At 42.4% G+C, this 19,062-nt stretch overlaps 1 protein-coding gene across 7 annotated transcripts in view; it reads right to left on the bottom strand.

The window, feature by feature from the left end:
* FHIT (fragile histidine triad diadenosine triphosphatase) overlaps positions 1 to 19,062 on the bottom strand; it is a 1,035,018-nt gene that overhangs the window by 239,682 nt on the left and 776,274 nt on the right. For all 7 annotated transcript variants that reach the window (XM_042455374.1, XM_042455375.1, XM_042455378.1 and 4 more), the window contains 2 exons: positions 14,365 to 14,510; positions 12,121 to 12,150 (listed from right to left, as the gene is read on the bottom strand). In XM_042455374.1, coding sequence (XP_042311308.1) covers positions 12,121 to 12,150; positions 14,365 to 14,510 — 176 coding nt within the window. The remainder of the gene's footprint in view (positions 1 to 12,120; positions 12,151 to 14,364; positions 14,511 to 19,062) is intronic.

Genomic DNA, 19,062 nt, shown 5'->3' on the forward strand with positions numbered 1-19,062 from the left:
GTCTACCACTGCTGCTGCAGGTCGCTTGTTCTGAAGTCAGAACGAGATTCCCATATATGTGATCATTGCTGGGCATCCCGGTCTGACATCAGAAGTGAGCAACCCACAGTGGTGGGTGGATGCACTGGGTGGCTCAGTGGGACTCCCATGAAGAGAGCCACCACAGCTTGAGAACAAGAGGCCAGATAACAGGGAGAGGTCTGGGCAGATAAGCCTGAGATAACAGTGACTAGGCCAAGGTCACCCAGGCTGCATCCACACTACAGAAATAATCCAGGTTGACAGCACTTTAACTGCCATGGCTCAATACTATGGAATTCTGGGATTTGTAGTTTTGTGAGACATTTAGCCTTCTTGGTTAGAGAGCTCTGGCACCACAACAAACTACAGTTCCCAGGATTCCACAGTGCTGAGTCACTGCAGTTAAAGTGGTGTCAAACTAGATTATTCTGCAGTGCAGATGCAGCCCCAAGTAGTTTTATGGCTCAATGGGATCTTTGAACCTGGATCTTTCAAACCCTCATCTAACACATTCTAACCACTATACCACAGTGGCTTTTCCTTTTGGACGTTTTTTTCAGCCCTACATGTCAATGTCAGATGATGATGCCTTTCCTGGAGACACCAATGAAGAAGTCTCTTACCAGGATAGACTCTTTATCCATTTATCACAATAATATCTGCCCTGATTGGTCGCAAGTGTCCAGGGTATCAGGAAGATTCTTCTAATTTGGAGATCCTGGTGATTGAACCCAAGGCCTTTTGTGTGCAAAACATGTTCTTTGTCACTGTACTATGGTTCCTCCTTAGAGATGCTATTGTACACCCCCCAAAGCATCCAAGCAGGGGCATCACAAGGGGGTATAGAGAATGCAAAGAGTACCAGGTGACACCATAAGGAGGGTGACACCATTGCTTCACAAACATCTGCCTTTTGGCAGAAATGAGCTACGGCATTTGCCTGTGTCCCTTTACAGTGTTGAAGAGATAGTGTGAGTGGAATGAAGCTCAGGAGAAGAGAAAGGAGAGCTCCCAGATTTAAAAAAAAATAATGTTAAAATGTTTATTCTTTTTAAATTTTCTTTAAAAACATCATATCTGGCTAGTTGTTTATGTCATAACTATTGCTATTACATTGAATGATATACCGGAATTACAATTTGTGAGTAACATTAGTACAAAAAACCATTGCTAAGGATTCTGTATGGGGTGGTATGGGAGGAGGTCGGGGGGGGGTGACACCATGCATTAATGCACCGAGTCATGCCAACCTTAGTGAACTGCATCCAAGCTTCAGTTGCCTGGGAGGCCGCCGCTACAAGAAAAACAGGAGCCAGCAATATGGAGGAAAGGCCACAACTTTATTAAGCAACCAGCTAGCAAAGTAGGGTTGGCCCAAAGCATGAGGTCTGGATCTGGATCATCATACAACCCGCTGTTGTATGATGAACCGTAATACCTGGTAACGGCCAGGCTTCGGGATGGCCTAGGGGCTAAGGGCACACCATATATCCGTCCATGCAACCATCGCATGTATTTAATCAAGCCCCTAGTCACCAGGAGACGCTGTCACGCTGTGGCTCCCGCAATGGCCACAACCCATGCCCTCAGCACTCCCGTGTCCCAAAGGGACTCCCGAACCAGTGCTACGCAGCCCTGGAAACCACGCCCACCAGATCCACGACCTATGCTGCCACCACAAAAGGCCGTTCCACAGGAACGCCTTCTGCCAACCCTACCACCCCAAGCACAAAAGTCCAACACCAGAGTCCAAGGGCAGGCAGCACAACCAGTGAATTCCCTCGACCTGTACCAGCCCATCAAGGCTGAATCTGCGATATTCCAGATAGCGACTAAGCAGTTGTCGGACCATTTTGAATGTCCTCCACATGTTCAGGAGGAAAGCCCAAACGCCGAATAGCCATCAGTAGCACAGATACATCTGGAATCATGGCAACAGGTATCTATCACAGCAGAAAATCCAAGATCCGACAATTGGCAGGCAAAACCAATCCAGGCCAAACAGCAATAACAAGCAATTCCCTAAGGGGAGGAGCACACATGGGTGGAAAGCAGATAAAGTAAATGGAAAGTGAAGACAGGACATCAGCAAATTAACTAAGACCCCCCAAATCTTTTGGCATCAGAGTTGGCCGATCCATTCCAAATGCTAGCAGTTGATTGGGCAGAGCATCCAGATTGGAGGGCCTGCTGGGAAGCCTGCCCCAAAAGAGTCAAGCTTGTAGCTCTGGGACCCCACAACAAACTTCAACTACCAGAATTCCATATCCAGCCAGAAAGAGTCAAGCTTTTGTTCTGTGCTCCACAACAAACTCCAGTTCTAAGAATTCAATAGCCAACAGCCTGGAAAGAGTCAAGCCTGGCACTCTGGGCCCCACAACAAACTTCAACTCCCAGAATTCCAAAGCCAGCCAGAAAGAGACAAGCATTGAGCTCTGGGCTCCACAACAAACTCCAACTCCCAGAATTCATAGCCTACAGCCAGGAAAGAGTCAAGCCCAGAGCTCTGGGCCCCACAACAAACGCCAACTCCCAGAATTCCATAGCCAGCCAGAAAGAGTCAAGCCAAGTGCTCTGGGCCCTCAACAAACTCCAACTCTCAAAATAGCATGACCTGAGCCAGGAAAAGGGGTCCAGCCTGAGCTCTGGGCCCCACAACAAACTCCAACTTCCAGAATTCCAAAGCCTAAAGCCAGGAAAAGAGTCAAGCCTTGAGCTCTAGAGCCAAGCAGCAGATGGCACCGAGCAGCAACAGCAGCGAGCAGCAAATGGCACCAAGCAGCAGATGGCACCGATCAGCAATAGCAGCGAGCAGCAAAATGGCTCCAAGCAGGAAGCCACGTGGCTTTAAATAAGCCAGTATGTGGGAGGAGCCAGGAGGGAAGTCACCCCGCCCCCAAGGCCAGTCGACGAATCAGCCACCCTGGAGGTCCCAGGGAGACCATAGAGAGGGGCCCCATGACTCCCAGAAGGCCTCGGGAGGTGGATGTCCCTCCCATTTCCACCCTGGCCACCAATCCCAGGCCTGAGCACCCCAGCAAGGCACACTGGGGCGCGACCAAGCCCTTTCGCAGCCTTGCAGCGGCAAAGCTCCCGGCGGCAACACGGCCTGCCTGATGAATCGGGCGGCCGCATTTTCTTTAGTTCAAGTTCTATGATAAAGGTGTTACATGAGTCAAATAAGTAAATAAATATGACTGCCCCAGTTTCTGACTCTCTGTGACTCAGACTTAGAGCTTTATCGCACTGTGTTCCTTCCGTTCCTTCCGTTCCGTTCTGAGCACGGAACGGAAGGAGCAGGGATGAGTGTGGAACAAGTGGGGGATGGATTTTACCGCACGCACCCGTCCCTCATTCATTCCGTTCCCCCTCTCTTCTGTTCTTAATCCGTTCCAGAGGGGGAAAATTTTGAGAACTGTTCTGAACAGTTCTCAAAAAGCGTCCCCTCTGGAACGGAATGGGCAGGGAAGAGAGGGGGAACGGAACGAGTGAGGGACGGGTGTGTGCGGTAAAATTCGTCCCCCACTCGTTTCCGTTTCCTGCCGGGCCGGGCTGAGAACCCGGTGCGATAAAGCTCTTTGAGAGAAGGAAGCCCAAAATCCAAAGAAGCTTAGCAAACAATATTTGCTTATCTACAGTGAAGTGAATTTATGCTAGGAGAATGACTCCAAAGTTCTTTATTGTCTCCTTTCCAAGGCCCCAAATGCAAAATCTGCTTCATGGATCCATATATTATCTACAAGGTTAAAAGGGGTCATAAAAATTGTACTCATAATTGTACTCAGGGCTCTTTCCACCCTGAAAACACATAAGCCTGAGGGCATGGAACCGTCCAATTAAAAAGATTGTATGTACAGCGCTGTGTAAATTTACAGCGCTTTATAAATAAAGGTTAATAATAATAATAATAATAATAATAATAATAATATACTTAAAGGAGGAGATTTCCATCTTGTAGTTTCAGTGAGGCTGAAGTAAACCAAAGTGAGTACAGAGACACACACTTTCTCAACATATTTTTAAACAAATTTGCAATTGCAGAATATCCATCCAACAATAGTATTGTATGCTGTCTCTCTTCTTTAGCAGAGTATCTTTTAAACTTCCATGCACATTAACATGGCTGGGGTATGGAACTGTGGAAATAAATTTCTCCTAAAATGAGCTCCTGTCAGATTTGAATGTTCTTTCCATTCATTCATTCATTCATTCATTCATATCCTTCTTACTCTTTATATGGAATTTGGGAGCTGCCTAATGATTGCCTTCAATTAAGCATCTTGACTAATATTCCTTTGCTTGATATTCATCCACACCACCCAGTTGCACACACTCCTAAATGCCTCATTGGAGGCTCTCAAAATGACTTTGAGGAGTGAATACTTCCCACTCCTCCAAGTGACCTTGCCAGGTAGTTCAACCAACCTGAGTACCATTTCAAGCTTTATCAGTGATGCTAATAATGGGGCAGAATTCATGGACCTACACTTCAAAGTATATCCTACAAGCATTTGTTCTGGTTAATGTTTGATATTTCGTAATGACCAGCTATATGGGTTGCAGTAAGTATTAAGAACTAGAATGAGGACTAAACTCTGGTCACACATGCTGTGTGCAATGAGCCAGAAGTCACACTACAAGTTAGAGAAGTTCTTTAACATTGACTCATTCAGTACTGAGAATGCTGCCTTCCAGCCTGGCCAGTGAAATATCTTCAAACAAAAGTACCACAGACACCCAAAGTTGTCTTTCAGGCTGTGTTTACCTAGTTCTGCCTTCAGTCTTCAGCACAATGAATCATAAAATTGGAAGAAACTTCCAGGGACATCAAGTCCAACACTCTGCCATGAAGGAATACATGGTCAAAACACCCTCAACAGATGGTCATTCATCCACTGTTTAAAAAACCTCCAGAGGAGGAGACTCCAACACATTCCGAAGAAGTGTGTTCCACTGTTGAACAGCTCTTACTGTCAGGAAGTTCTTCCTAACGTTGAGCTGTAATCTCTTTTCCTGTAGCTTGAATCCATTGCTCCAATCCTAGCCTTTGGAGCTGCAGAAAACAAACTTGCTCCATCCTCAATATGGCATTCCTTCGAATATTTAATCAGGGCTATCATATGACCTCTTAAACGTCTCTTCTCCAGGCCAAACATACCCAGCTCCCTAATCCATTCCTCATAGGGAATGGTTTCCAGATCTTTCGCCATTTCAGTTGCCATAGTCTAGACATGCTCCCGCCAAACCTTGGCTCAAAGATTGGCTCAAACTCATAGGACTGGCTATGTGGTAAAGCACACTGAATCATACCGTAATGCAATTAAGATATGAGAACTATAAGAAGGGGCACAGAACTCCCTCTTCTTAGTGGTTGTTTCTATTAAGATGGTTGGTTAGAGGCTGGAGGCCTGGGAAAGGTAAAGTGCAGCCCGTAGACTACATAGTATACCAAGGCTATTTTTGAGGCACATAGCCCTCCCCAATCAAGATTTAAAAAAAAAAAAAAAACAAAAAAAGCCCCCCCCCCCCCCCCACAAAACCCCACCATGCAAATTGTAGGGGCAATTCTGCCATATGCCTCGACTGCTGGCCATTTTAGTCTCAGAACACATCTTTTTTTCAACCAGCAAGTGAATAGGAGGTGGATTTCTGGTTTACTTCCTGTGTGAAAAAGGGCTTTCCTGAGCCAAAAATAGCCAGGGGAGAAAACATGACAGAATGATCTCCCCTCATAAACTCTGAAAAGTGTGGAGGGCTATTTCATTTTTAAAATTAAAAATGGAATAGGGACACAGTGATGGGCAGGAGGCTCCTCTGAGAACTTGTAGGGACTCCCAATCCCTGGCAGTTGCGCCTCATATTAAAATAAAATTAAAATTTACTAATGTTCTCTAAATTCCACTATACATAAACTCTCACAGAATCATAAAGTTGGAAGAGACCACAAGTACTATCCAGTCCAACCTCCTGCCATGCAGGAAGAAACAATCAAAGCACTTCTGACAGATGGCCATCTGTCCTCTATTTCAGTACCTCTGAAGAAGGAGACTCCACCACACACCTCTTAAGTTACTTTCTGTCTCAGAGGTTGTGACTATTAACAGAGGGATCTAGAGAACAATTGTGAATTTCGGTTGCAATACCGTGCTAGAACAGGCAGAAGGGAAGAGATCATTTTTCCCTCCTCCATGAATCCTCTAAAAAGCTGCCCTGGAAGCTGAATATCCACCAGGGCAGTGTGGCAGATAGTAAGGGGCATGGCAGTAGAGAGGGAGATCATTGACTAAAATTACCTCCTCCTTTCCTGCTTCTGTAGGCCACTGAGCCCTTTCATTCACGGAAGGGGCACTCTGGATCCAGTCCAATTAGGATAGTCCATACTGTCCTTCAATTGTATTATTTTCTCTTCTTTCTTTTCTCAATAGTATAAGAACTCGGGGTGTGAGAGAGGGAGAAAGGGAAACAAAGATGTGAGAAAAGGGATGGGGAGTCTTCTTTTGTTTACATTTTTCTTCATTTGCCCCCTTTTCACTTTCCTATCATCTCTCCAGTACATCAAACTGATATAGAATATGCAGAACCAAGAAAGAATTGGTAATAAGAAAGACATTTGGCCCACATGGAGACACTAAACCTAAGGAGTCCATTCTTCAACATGAATGGTGACATGTATTCCCCTTCCACGGAGGTACATGCCATGCTGCTTTGTACTGAGAACTTCTGTTTGCAAAAAGAAAATGTTTGATACTGGAAAGAAAGATTCACTTTTAAAAATAATTTTGGGTTAAGATTTGACTGGTTCAAATTCCATTATCTTTACCAAGCATACAAAATGCACCAGCCACAAGCCAGCCCACCCAGCTACAACTGGATTCAAATTACAAGCAAATAGAATCCACTTATACATTAGGAAGAACTGGTTGTATGAACTTCTTGTATGTGAGCTGTGAGGCTGCCTCAGAGGGTGGTACTCTCCTTCTTTGGAAGTCTTTAAACAGAGGTTGGATGGACATCTTTCTGGAGTACTTTAGTTGTCTATTCCTGCATGGCAGGGGGTTAGGCTGAATGGCTCTTGTGACCTTTTTCAACTCTAAGATTCCATGATACTATGATCTGTTATCCTTTTCATGTTGTAATTACCTTCACTGAATCAGAAATGGGTTAGAGATTCAATTAATTTTATTAAAATCAGTGTTTGCCTTTAAGAAAGAAAGAAAGAAAGAAAGATGAACACACAGGGAACATATTGTCACAAATTATGAGGCTCTACAATTTTCCAGATAGAAAGAAAATATAGCAACACAAACTATGTTCAAATCACAAGTATATGATTTATAAGCTCAGAAGTTTGCAATAACATCAGTGACTTGTTGTAATCCCATTGCTTTTCTTAAATAAATGGGACAAGAAGCCCTAAGCAAATCTCCACATTTTCCCAATTCACTGGCCTCATACATGCATACACATCTAGTGGCCTTTGCCTCTCATATAATAGAAAATCAATGTTTCCCTTGAATTCTAAAAACAAAGTATATGCTTGTTGATAGCTATTCAAGGGAGCATTTCTTTCAGCTAATGCACTGCTCATGAATACATTTTCAGGTAATCCTAGAGGCCAGCAGGGAGGTCAGCGCCACCAGCTATGGGTTCAAATTGACATGTGTAAGTCTGTGATTAGTCAATCAGTCCAGTCCACTCTACAGACACTCTAATGTCTGTTGAGATGATCTGAAAATATTGTTCATTGGCCCAGTCCTCCTCTTGGAAGATGGAACCTGTTATAAGGGAGCCCTGATGGTGCAATGGTTAAACACTGGTACTGCAGCCACTCACTTACAGTCACAAGGTTGTGAGTTCGATACCAGCTCAGGGATGCCAGGCTGGCATACTTCAGAGGTTGCTAAAATGAGTACCCAGCTTGTTGGAGGCAATTAGCTTGTACGTTGTAAACCACTTAAGGAATGCTTAAGTGCACTGATAAGCTGTACAAAAATGTACTAGCTATTGATATATTAAAAAGGGTGCTCTGATACCATTGGAAATATCTTCTTGGCATGGCTAGCCTCTGCAGCAGGTATAAGATTCAGTCTTCACCATCCTGTCATTCTGGTCCCTGAATTATAGAATCATAGAATTAAAAGAGACTACACGAACCATCCAGTCCAACTCCCTGCCATACAGAAATACACAATCTTGGACAAAGAGCTCTTATGTCCTGCATTCACCAGTGAGGGCATACCTCAGAAACTTGCCTCACAAGCCACTAAAAGGATTGGGCAGATGGTGTCATTTGCCTTTAGATATGTAATTCTTCAATAATGTTCTCAAAAAAAGCAACCAGTAATTTCAGCAGTGTTCTTCCCTTTGTGAGAACTCCAGTTTTCAACACCTATTCAGTTTAGGACTTATTCTGTGCAAAATTTGCACACAGCAAAATGTTTATATGGCAAAGTAAACTACCAATTACCACATGGCAGAAAACGTATTCTGTGCAAGGAGCAGCATTTTTTTTGTGAAGAATGTGCAGAAGCATCATTTTCTGCACATAAAATGCTGTTTCCTGCACAAGAATAATGCTGTCTTCTGTGAAGAAACACACCACATGTAAATTTTGTACAGAAGAAGTATTGAACAGCAAAGATTCTCATCAGTCCAAGATTTCGCAAAATTTGAAAAGCATAGCGATTTCAATCATTTCCCAAATATTTTTTATATTTTCTTTCCAACTCTGTTCACATCAGTTTATGTTTGGCTTCAAAATGGTACATAAGGTGGGGAAGGGGATTGACAAAGCCTGTATATATGAGGAAAGAGGTCTATGTGTTTCTTTGCACTCAAAGGCCAAATAGTAATACACTCCTTCCTCCACATTTGCTGGGGTTAGGGGCACAGGACCCCCGTGAATGTGGAAAAACTGCAAATAACAAAAACACTATGTTTTTACCTGAGAGAACCTCTCTAGAAATCTATAGGTCCTCCAGTGCAACTCTGTGGTCAACATCTGTCAGACATTGATCATAGAATTGCACTGGAAGAGCTACAAATGCCTAATGGAGTGTTCTCTTTAAGAATCTCTAGGTGAACCTGTGACACACATGCCCTCTCTGGCACGCAAAGTCATCTCCTTCAGTAGAGAAGGAGACCTGAGAATGCATCTCCTGTGTGTGTGTGTGTGTGTGTGTGTGTGTGTGTGTGTGTGTGTGTAAGTGGTGCGCTCTGGGTAATGTAGTCAGTGGTAGCGATCCTCACTCCCATTTCACAGTTAGCTCTGGGTAGTCAGTTCTCACACATTGCAAAATGGGAGTGAGGATTTCTACCACTGATTTCATAACCAGAGCCTACTGCTTCCACATACACACAAACAGGAGCTGTAAGGTGAAACTATAATGAGGTTTTCTTGGTAAGTTTCTTTGGGGGGTGGGGGTTGCTATTGTTAGTCTGAGGCTGAAAGAGTGTGCTTTGGTGTGTGTGTGTGTGAGAGAGAGAGAGCTTTCAAATTGTTTCTGGTGACCATAATGTGAAACTGGCAACTTTCATCAGAGGGGGTTTGCTTTTGCTAACCTGAGATAATGTGGCATGAGTTCCCCCCAAACGTTCCACCCTCAAAGTCCTGCCACTACAAGTCCTGCCCCTGGAAGTATGTCCTCCTGGAAGTTCTGAACCCCAGGAACTCCCACCTTCAGAAATCCTGCCCCCCCCCCAGCACTGGGTGACACTTGGTGCGGGAACACCAATGAGTTTGGGCACTTGGTCTCTATAAGGTTCGCCATCAATGCTATAGGTCCTTCAATGCGACCTTTGAGTGAAGTTGACTATAGAGTTGCGCTGGAGGACCTAGATATTCCTAGAGAGGATATATTAATAAAATCTGTGAATAATCAAATCTGCAAAAGTCAAAACCACAGATGTGGAGGAATGAGTGCATTTTGCATACCACACTGTAATAATGTAAGCCATGATATAAGCCAGGAGTAGAGAAGTTTTCCCCTTCAGATGCTCAACTCCTAGATTCCCTTACTATCAGCTCAGTAGAGCTGAGGAGGCTCTGGATAACCAGCCATAAACTTCAAAACCTCCCACAAAGCTGGTATCTTCCACATATGTTGACTGCAATTCCCATCACACCAAGACATCCTGGATATATAAAACACCATCCATCAGTCACTTGCCTAACCATGAGTAAGTATCACAGGACCAAAGTGGCATAGGTGTGAATTTGACAGAAAGGAGTAAGATCAGGGTCATGAATGGCAAGAAGGAGAGTTACACCATGAAGACAGAAATTTCATTCATAAGATTTGTGAGTTTTCCCCTGTTGACCCTCTACATGTCTTCCTTTTCTTTCTCTCTGCACAGATTTCTTCCTCCATCCCCTTTAGTGATTCTCAGGTGGCAATAAAAAGTGTAGCACAAATAAGGTCAATGTAACAAATGGAAAGGAAGAGAATTGTTTCCATTTGCTATTGTCAGTTGTTAACGTTTTCTTAATCAACCCTAACAACAACTTTAACAGAGCAATCCTAGACTCACATTACATTGGGGTGAGACATATAGCTCTGTTACACTGATGGAATGGCCACCAGGTTGAATGCATGTTCTGCCAGGGAGGTAGAGAAACCCACAACACAGCCAGAATAAACAAAATGGCATAGAAATGGCAGACACACTTCCAGTATCTCTAGAAATACCTCCATAAATCACCAATCAAGCACTAGAACAGCCAGAGAAAGTGGCATCTTATGAAGTCACAATGATGGAGAGAAGCACCCAGAACACTCACTGCAAGTCCAAGTGCGAGACAACTCCATTACCCCTATTCTCACTTCCATCTACCTAAGGAGTGGAATTTAAATCCCCTGAAGTTCCTTTCCATCACTGTTTTATGAGTACCTATTTAGATATGGAAAGGAAATTCACCGTTTTTCATTTCCTAACTGTAAAACAAGACTTGGTTGGGAAAAATAACACAGAGGACAGACATTTTGTCCTAAGCATTCTGGGCATATGTGCAAAACTGGTTTCCCCCCCACAAAAGATTATATACATTTCTGGAAACTATTCTTACATTATTATAGTATTTATTTACATCCTGCTTTTTTCCCTCCAAAGCAGCTGTATTATAGGGTTTTTTTGGTGAAATAAATGTGCCTTTTGTGCAAAAACCACCATTTTTGAACAATTTCTTTGCATATTTCTGTGCAGAAGTCTTTCCCAAAAGCACTTTGGGATATGAGAATACCTGGGGGGAGGGGGGAGAACTCCACATAAATATCAACTTTCTACTGCAGTGGGAGAAACCTAGAGAATGTTTTTTTGTTTTTTGTTTTTTTGTTTTTGGTCTTCAAAGATGAAATAGTCAGATGATTCACATCCTTATACAACATACACAAAGGGTTGCCAAAAAAAAAGGGGGGGGGCGAAGGAAAGAAGGAAGGAAGGAAGGAAGGAAGGAAGAAGAACACACACACACCAGGATCTATATCAGTCTCTGGGCAGAGACCACATAAAGACATTCTAGACACAGATTTCAAGACTCATGCAAGAAAGATATGACTATCTCATAATGCTGTGAAATGGATAAGGCAATAGACTCAGGAGGGAAAGAAAATAATTTATTCAGAAAAATTATGACATGCCATGGGCAGTTATCTGATTGTTGCCCCAGAAGTGGCAGCAGACATGGAAAGAAAGAATGTATGGAGATATGGAAGGCAGGTTTGTCAAGAACATGTGAACATCACAAGGCCATGCTGGCTAGGGGAGTGTACTTGTAGCATCCAATAGTAACATTTCCAAGCTCTGCAGGGTTGCAATAAACACAAATGTCCCCCACCCCACCCCATCTGATCCAGTAGGGGCTCTTCTTCTCTTTCAAAGCATCCCTTCTCCTTCCAGTTCTGACAAGAAAAGAGGTGAGGTAGAACCATATTGCACCATTCCATTTCAATCAATATATTCCCAGTCCCCAAAGATTCAGGATCCCTCCAGCTTCAAGGATAAAATAGCAATGCAGCAATGTGCTGCAGCTGACTGGGTTTTATTAGTTCTCATAATTGTCTCTTATTAATTTGTACTCTGCATAATAAAGTAAGCACTCACCTTCACAGTCTGTCCAGCTTCGGGACCATCCTGTAGACAAGGAGGAGGGAAGGGCAGAGGGGAAGGGAATAAGAAAGAGAAAAAGAAAATGAGACGGAGGTAAGGGCAGCCAATGAAGCTCTCCTGGGTATTCACAAATATTGCCCATTAATAATTTAAATCCAATTTCATTGTGCATTAATTTATAGCACTCTCGTGGGTACAATTTGGCACCAAAGCATTTGGGGACAAGACATCTTTCTATTTCAGGTCCTGATCAAATGGGAAATGCTGGTCGGAAGAGGAATAAATGCTGGCACATTTATTCCCCCAGCCCTCGCCATCTTATATCACAGATGCTCCCAATAAATGTTGGTGCTCACCAAGATTTATGGGGGCTATTTATAAAAGACAAGTTAGTTGTTGGCAGGCACAGTACTGTAAAGTGGCCTTCTCTGCACAGTGTGGTTTTAGCAAAACACTAACAAAAAAGTGAGGGGGTGGGGGTGGTCTGAAGTGTCAGAGGTGAACAATGGCTCCGGGTCCTTCACTGTCATGTCCCATTGTCATAAGCAAAGTGGGGAGGCTACCATTTCAAGCAGGGGGAAGGGACAGCAAAACTTTCAACAAGCTTTAAAACTCCATTCCTGGGCTGCATCTGCACTGCAGAAATAATGGTGTTTGACACCACTTTAACTGTCATAGCTCCATTCTGTGGAATTCTAGGATTTACAGTTTGTGGTGGCACCCCAGCATGACAGAAGACTAAATATCTCACAAACTACAAATCCCAGAATTCTATAACATTGAGCCATAGCAGTTAACATGAAGTCAAACAATATTATTTCTGTAGTGCTGATGCAGCCTTAGTTAATTTTTAGACTAAACTGAATAGATAAACGATTGAATGGAGCAGATGGTGTATGCACACTCTGGTTAGTCATTCACTTTGGTACACACATCAGAACCTGAGGATAGGGACAGCACTCTCTGATCTCATCTCTGATATCCCTTTGGCTGTGTGTGTGTGTGGGGGGGGAGATTTCTGAGGTTTAAAATATTTGTCTCCCCACTCCCACATTTTCACTCTTCCACATTCATGGAACTGCAGAATCATAGAGTTGGAAGAGACCGCAAGGGCCATCCAGTCCAACCCCCTGCCATGCAGGAAATCACAATCAAAGCATCCCTGACAGATGGCCATCCAGCCTCTGTTTAAAGACCTCCAGGGAAGGAGACTGCACTACACTCTGAGGGAGTGTGTTCCACTGTCAAACAGCCCTTATTGTCAGGAAGGTCCTCCTAATGTTGAGGTGGAATCTCTTTTCCTGGAGCTTGCATCCATTGCATACTTTATGTGCCAGGAAGCATAACCCTAACTACCACTCTCTTTATCCTCACCAAATACCTTAAGGCCACTGACTGAGACTGGTTGCAATGCTGGGAACTCAAAGCCATTTACAAAACCACAGGGGCTGATGGTTACAGTATTTCAATCACTTTGGGGGACTAAAAATACATGATACACACTGAAGTAAGAAAGGTATTGGTTAGTTTTCTGGTGGCCAAACATTTAGCAGAGATCAGGAGTACTTTGAGACTCTCCTTGAAAGTTATGTGGGATTTTGGGGGGAAATTTCACAGGAATTGCATGAACCAATATGAGGCCCTGGAAGAGAAGTGGCTGCAAGGAAAGCTGTTGGGGGGATGGATAGTAGACACAGGCAGGGAAAAACTAGAATTCTGCTTGGATTTGATTTAAGGGGAGAAAAGTCTGAGACTTAGAGAACCCACAAATCTGCCTTTCTTCTGACGTAGGTTTTCCAAGAGCCTGAAATTTATTTCCAGTTCAGGGATGAGAGAACGTCACCATCATCCTTGGGTGTGGGAACACTAAACCTTGTAAGCCATGTCAGCTTTATTTTTCAGCTCTTCAAAACCACATTTGAAGACTTTCAGTGAAACCAATGGTACATTCTTCCCTGTCTTGTGGCATTGGCAGCATTGTCCCAGAGGACCTACAGTTAATTAGTCAGGGTTTTTCATTTAAGCCAGCTATAATATTGACTTTCTGTTGTCATGTTGCCGCAGTGAATCCTCCCACACAAATGAGATTAGAGGTCAGCACCACAAGTATCATTCTCTTATTATAAGCCTACAAAGCCCTCTTTGGGGAGCATTTGTATGGCTATAATCTTCTGATTATAGGACTAGTAAAAAGTTTTTACTGACTGGAAAGAAACCACAATAGAGGCAGAGACTGACCTGAACTGAAATAGTGAGTGAAGTTCCACCAAAATGTTGTTCTACTACATTGCCCACCAGCTGTGTTGTACGGAAAAGGTCAGCCACTTCTTCAGGGCGTAGGTCACGGAAACGTTCCACAGGACGGAGTGGGCAAATGAGAACATCTGATTTGTGTAAAGTTAAGGCACAACTTTAAGTTTAGGTAACCCACTATGAAGCCTTCATGAGGATATGCTTCACTGAAACTTTTAAAAGGCAAGAAAAGCCAAAAAAATGATAAGAGTTGAATGAAAGAAAGAGAGAAAGAAAGAAAGAAAGGAAGGAAGGAAGGAAGGAAGGAAGGAAGGAAGAAAGAAAGAAAGAAAGAATCTGAACATATTATACCACAATGAATGCTTCTCATGATTTATCTCAGAAACAACAAGTTGCCTCTAACCATCTCATATCTCCAAACCTACATTTATCCTCAAAATTATACACTCTTTAACATTTACAGAGAATTTTCAAACTATACAATCATCATCACCAATATATAAACATTTTGTCACATTCACAAGTTGGTGGGGATTCTCCCTCCTCTTTGGGTTCATGATGAGTACATGGGAAGAGCCATTGACCTTCTCCACCTATGGAAAGAGAAGAGACTATGCATTAAATTATTTAAATATGTGGCACATTTTAGACTTCTCAGACTGCTTAAATGAATGTGACAGCACATTCTTTGGCATGCCTACTTAGAGATAAGGCCTACAAAGTTTCATGGGAGTTGCTCCAAGTAGAGGCATGGATGAATTTATCAGTTTTGCTTTCCTCACATTTATCTTTTTAAAGGCAATCCACAATGATTTCCATTGCAGTGTGTCTGTGTTTGTGTGTGTATTCTTAACTAAAACCTAACCTAAGGAATTTCAGACAAACTGGCTGTGAAATGTAACACTCACTGCTTGTAGTGACACTAACTTCTAAGTAAACAGGTGCTAGATTTCCCTGCAAAACATCAGAGTGTATTGATATATATTAGTATAGTTCTTAACTTAGAAGATATTAAAAGTCAGTACGTTCATTTTCTGATAGGATTTTTTTTAAAGGCTCTATGAGATTATTGCTTTGCTTGCAGTGGAAAGTGCTGTAGGGTTTAGTAAAGCTCTCTCATTTATAGTCTTTCCAGCATACTGTAGAAAGTGTCTTCAACAATGAATACTATTGGTTGAACTAAGAACCCAAGGGGAGAGCATGGAACCTACAGCGCAGCCTTCGTTTCCGTATGAGGAATAAAGAAATCAGAAAACCAATTAATTTGACTTGTAAAAGGGGAAATTCATGTCAACAGTACAAAACAGTAAGAGACACATTGGCTGAATCCAAGTTCATTTTTCAAAAGGAAAGAAGAGGAGACTTTACCTCAGGGTTTCTGGCACTTAAGTAGATAATTACCCTTCTTCGGCTGCACTGCTTTATTATGATGGGTCAGTGAACCATTTGTAAATGAAGAATATCGTTTCACTTACCTCTAGCAAAATTTTGTCTTAACAGGATTTTGTTGGTCTTTCACAGTTCCACAATACTCCTGTTTGTGCAAGCACACACAAACACATACTCACCCCTGAGATCCTGCAATGTAGGCTTTACATGATAGAGCATTAAAATCTCAGGTAGGGAAAGGTTTACTTTTCACCCATCATAGAACTGTAAGCTTTTTAACATATACAAAAGAACCTGGTGGAATGTCCATCTCTTAGATTCTACATTATATTTAGAAGTGCAACATCAGTATACTCCTAGTTCACCTCAATTCTCTCTCACTGTGATCTTGTGGGCCGATATGACTCCATGCCCAAATAGCTGGTGCTGAAAGCATTGGTGGCTGTTAAATAGCAGAAGTAAAATGGCCAAGGCCAAGGAGAGCACAGTTACTGCTGGGTGAGTGAATCATAGGAGGTTGTCTATATCTAAAGAAAAGGCCACTAGAAACAGAAATTGGTAGGGCATCTTTCTTTGGCAACGGAAACAGTGTTTTCTTTCATCCACATGCCACCACTGTGCATAACTCACTAAAATGTCTTACATTTGCATAACTGAGTGTTATACTGGCATAAGTCACCCAAAAAGATTCCAGCCTATGTATTTACTCATAAGCCTGTTTTGTCCCAGTTTGGCATTTGTTTGTATTAAGAGCCATGAACCAAACAAGATTCTCAGTTGTATCTCCCTGCAAAAATCAAAAAGAGACCATGGGGACCATGATGTGCCTGCCTCCCAGACTGTTTTTAAAGAAGGATTGCTCCAGGGACAAAAGAGGCTATTGGGGTGGGGGGTTAGCTTGAGGTCAACTATTCATTCCAAAAGAAGGAGGAGGAGTGAAAATAGGAGGAAGGAATATCAACAATCTAAGATAGGCAGATGACACCATAATACTAGTAGCAAGCCTCAAAGACCTGAAACAACTACTAAGAAAGATCAAGGAAGAAAGTGCAAAGGCAGGCTTATTGTTGAACATAAAGAAAACAAAAATAATGACCACAGAGAATGGATGACACAAATTTGAATGAGACAATGAAGAAATAGAAATAGTAAAAGAATTCTTATACCTGGGATCAAACATTGATAGAAATGGAGACTGCAGCCAGGAAATCTGAATATGGTTAAGAATATGAAGGGCAGCTATGAAAGAACTAGATAAAATCCTAAAATGAAATGATATACAACTGAGCACAAAAGTTAGAATCATACAAGCCATTGTATTTTCTATGTATGGATGTGAGAGCTGGACAGTGAAAAAGGAGGATAGGAGTGCTAAGGACAAACAAATGAGTCCTGCGGCAGATCAAGTTGGAAATCTCTCTGGAGGCCAAGATGACAAAACTCAGGTTGTCGTACTTTGGACACATCATGAGAAGGCATGAATCATTGGGGGGAAAAATAACGTTGTTGTTGTTGTTATATTTATTTGTATCCCATTCTTTTCCCAGAACTGGGACTCAGAGCAGCTTCACAGTATTAAAAAAACAATACAATTAAAAACATAGAAAACAGGCATGTTAAAAAAAGAATTAAATTATTACAATGTTAAAATAGTGCTAGAAAAATAATGCTAGGAAAGGTAGAGGGAAGTAGAAAGAAAGGAAGGCTGCATGTGAGATAGGTGAACTCTATTAAACAGATCACAAGTATGAGTTTGCAGGAGTTCGGCAGAGCAGTGGAGAACAGAGGGTCTTGGAGATGTCTCATCAGCAGGGTTCCCATGGGTTGAAATTGATTCAAGGGCAGTTAACAACAGCAAACTCATTCCATTAAAGATTATTAACAGGACGATGTTTCACTCTACAAGTTGAATAGAGTTGAATCTGCAGTTGGTTACTACATATAAGCAAAGATCCTCAATCACTTCAACATAGTGAAAATATTCACTGGTGGAGTTATGTTATGAAAAACCTGTACTGAATACCAGTATTTGTGGATCATGAATGCCTGACAACCCATTGTTAAATTGCAATACACAGAAACAATGTGTCGAGGCAATGAAGAGTCACACCCTACATGTGTACTTTAATTCCCCTGTGCTACAGTTTGTTTGTATTAAGTTCTGCTTAGTTTGTCATCAGCTGGATATCACTGTTGCATGTTATCCTCCCCTCCAGAGAAAACTTTGCACATGTGTAGAACATTTAAATCTGTGTATGTCAGTAACAGGAAACTGGTCATTACCTCCAACACTGTCCTTTCATGGACTAGTTTAGGGAACATCATGTCACACAATAAACTTGTAAATCTTTAGGGTGCCACATGGTAGTGCAACACCCTGCAACAGACCAACAGACCCACTCTTCTGGAATTGGAGAAATGCTTTCTTGCTCACTTCGCAGAGACCAGAGAAGCCACCCCCACAACAGGGACAAGGCAAGATTAATTAGTCCAAAGTCAACCCTGACAGATGTTTATGCAGCTTATTTTTAGAAGCATCTCTTTATGCAAATGCTAACACCTCCCTTGGTAAACATTCCAACAACCAATTACTCTCCTATTCAGAATGTTTTTGTTTCTCCTGAAGTTCAGATATAAGTTGTTTTGTCCAATTCTTCAAGAAAGTGAAGAACTGAATCCTGCTTTTTTCCTCAGATACCCTATCCATGAATGAAATTCTTTAAGTATGTCTCCTTTTGCTAATTTAGACACGTGCCTAACTGCTTTCTTCTAGCATATAAAGCCTTTATATCATATTTAATTATAAATAAGTTATAACATCACGGCACTACCCTTCCATGGTGGTGAGACAATGTGCTCCTGTGAGGCTATGCCAATGGCAGCAGTGTTACTGATAGGGATTCCCATGTCCGACAGGCTATTGGGACCTACTGTCAGAGCTCTGGTGCCCCAACAAACTACAATTCCCAGAATTCCATAGCACTGAGACATGGCAATTAAAGGGGGTGTCAGCCTGGATTATTTTTGCAGGATGGATGCAGCCTTAGTTCAGAAATCCAGGCTTCAGAAGTAAAATTTGGTGTGTGTGGGGGGGAGGCTTTATTCCACCACTAGGGATGTACATCAGTGATAGCTGTTGTCAGAACTAACTGGCACATACAGTTTCGGATCTTTGGCGGACTCCCTTCTCGTTCATTACAAAAGCAAAATATTGTTAATCTTCCTCTCTGTCAGGGTCCCCCCCCCCCACTTCGTGAACTGTCAAGGTTCCTGAGAGAATGACCATGTGTCTTG

Source organism: Sceloporus undulatus, chromosome 2 (genome assembly GCF_019175285.1).
Source record: "Sceloporus undulatus isolate JIND9_A2432 ecotype Alabama chromosome 2, SceUnd_v1.1, whole genome shotgun sequence".
NCBI lineage: Eukaryota > Metazoa > Chordata > Lepidosauria > Squamata > Phrynosomatidae > Sceloporus > Sceloporus undulatus.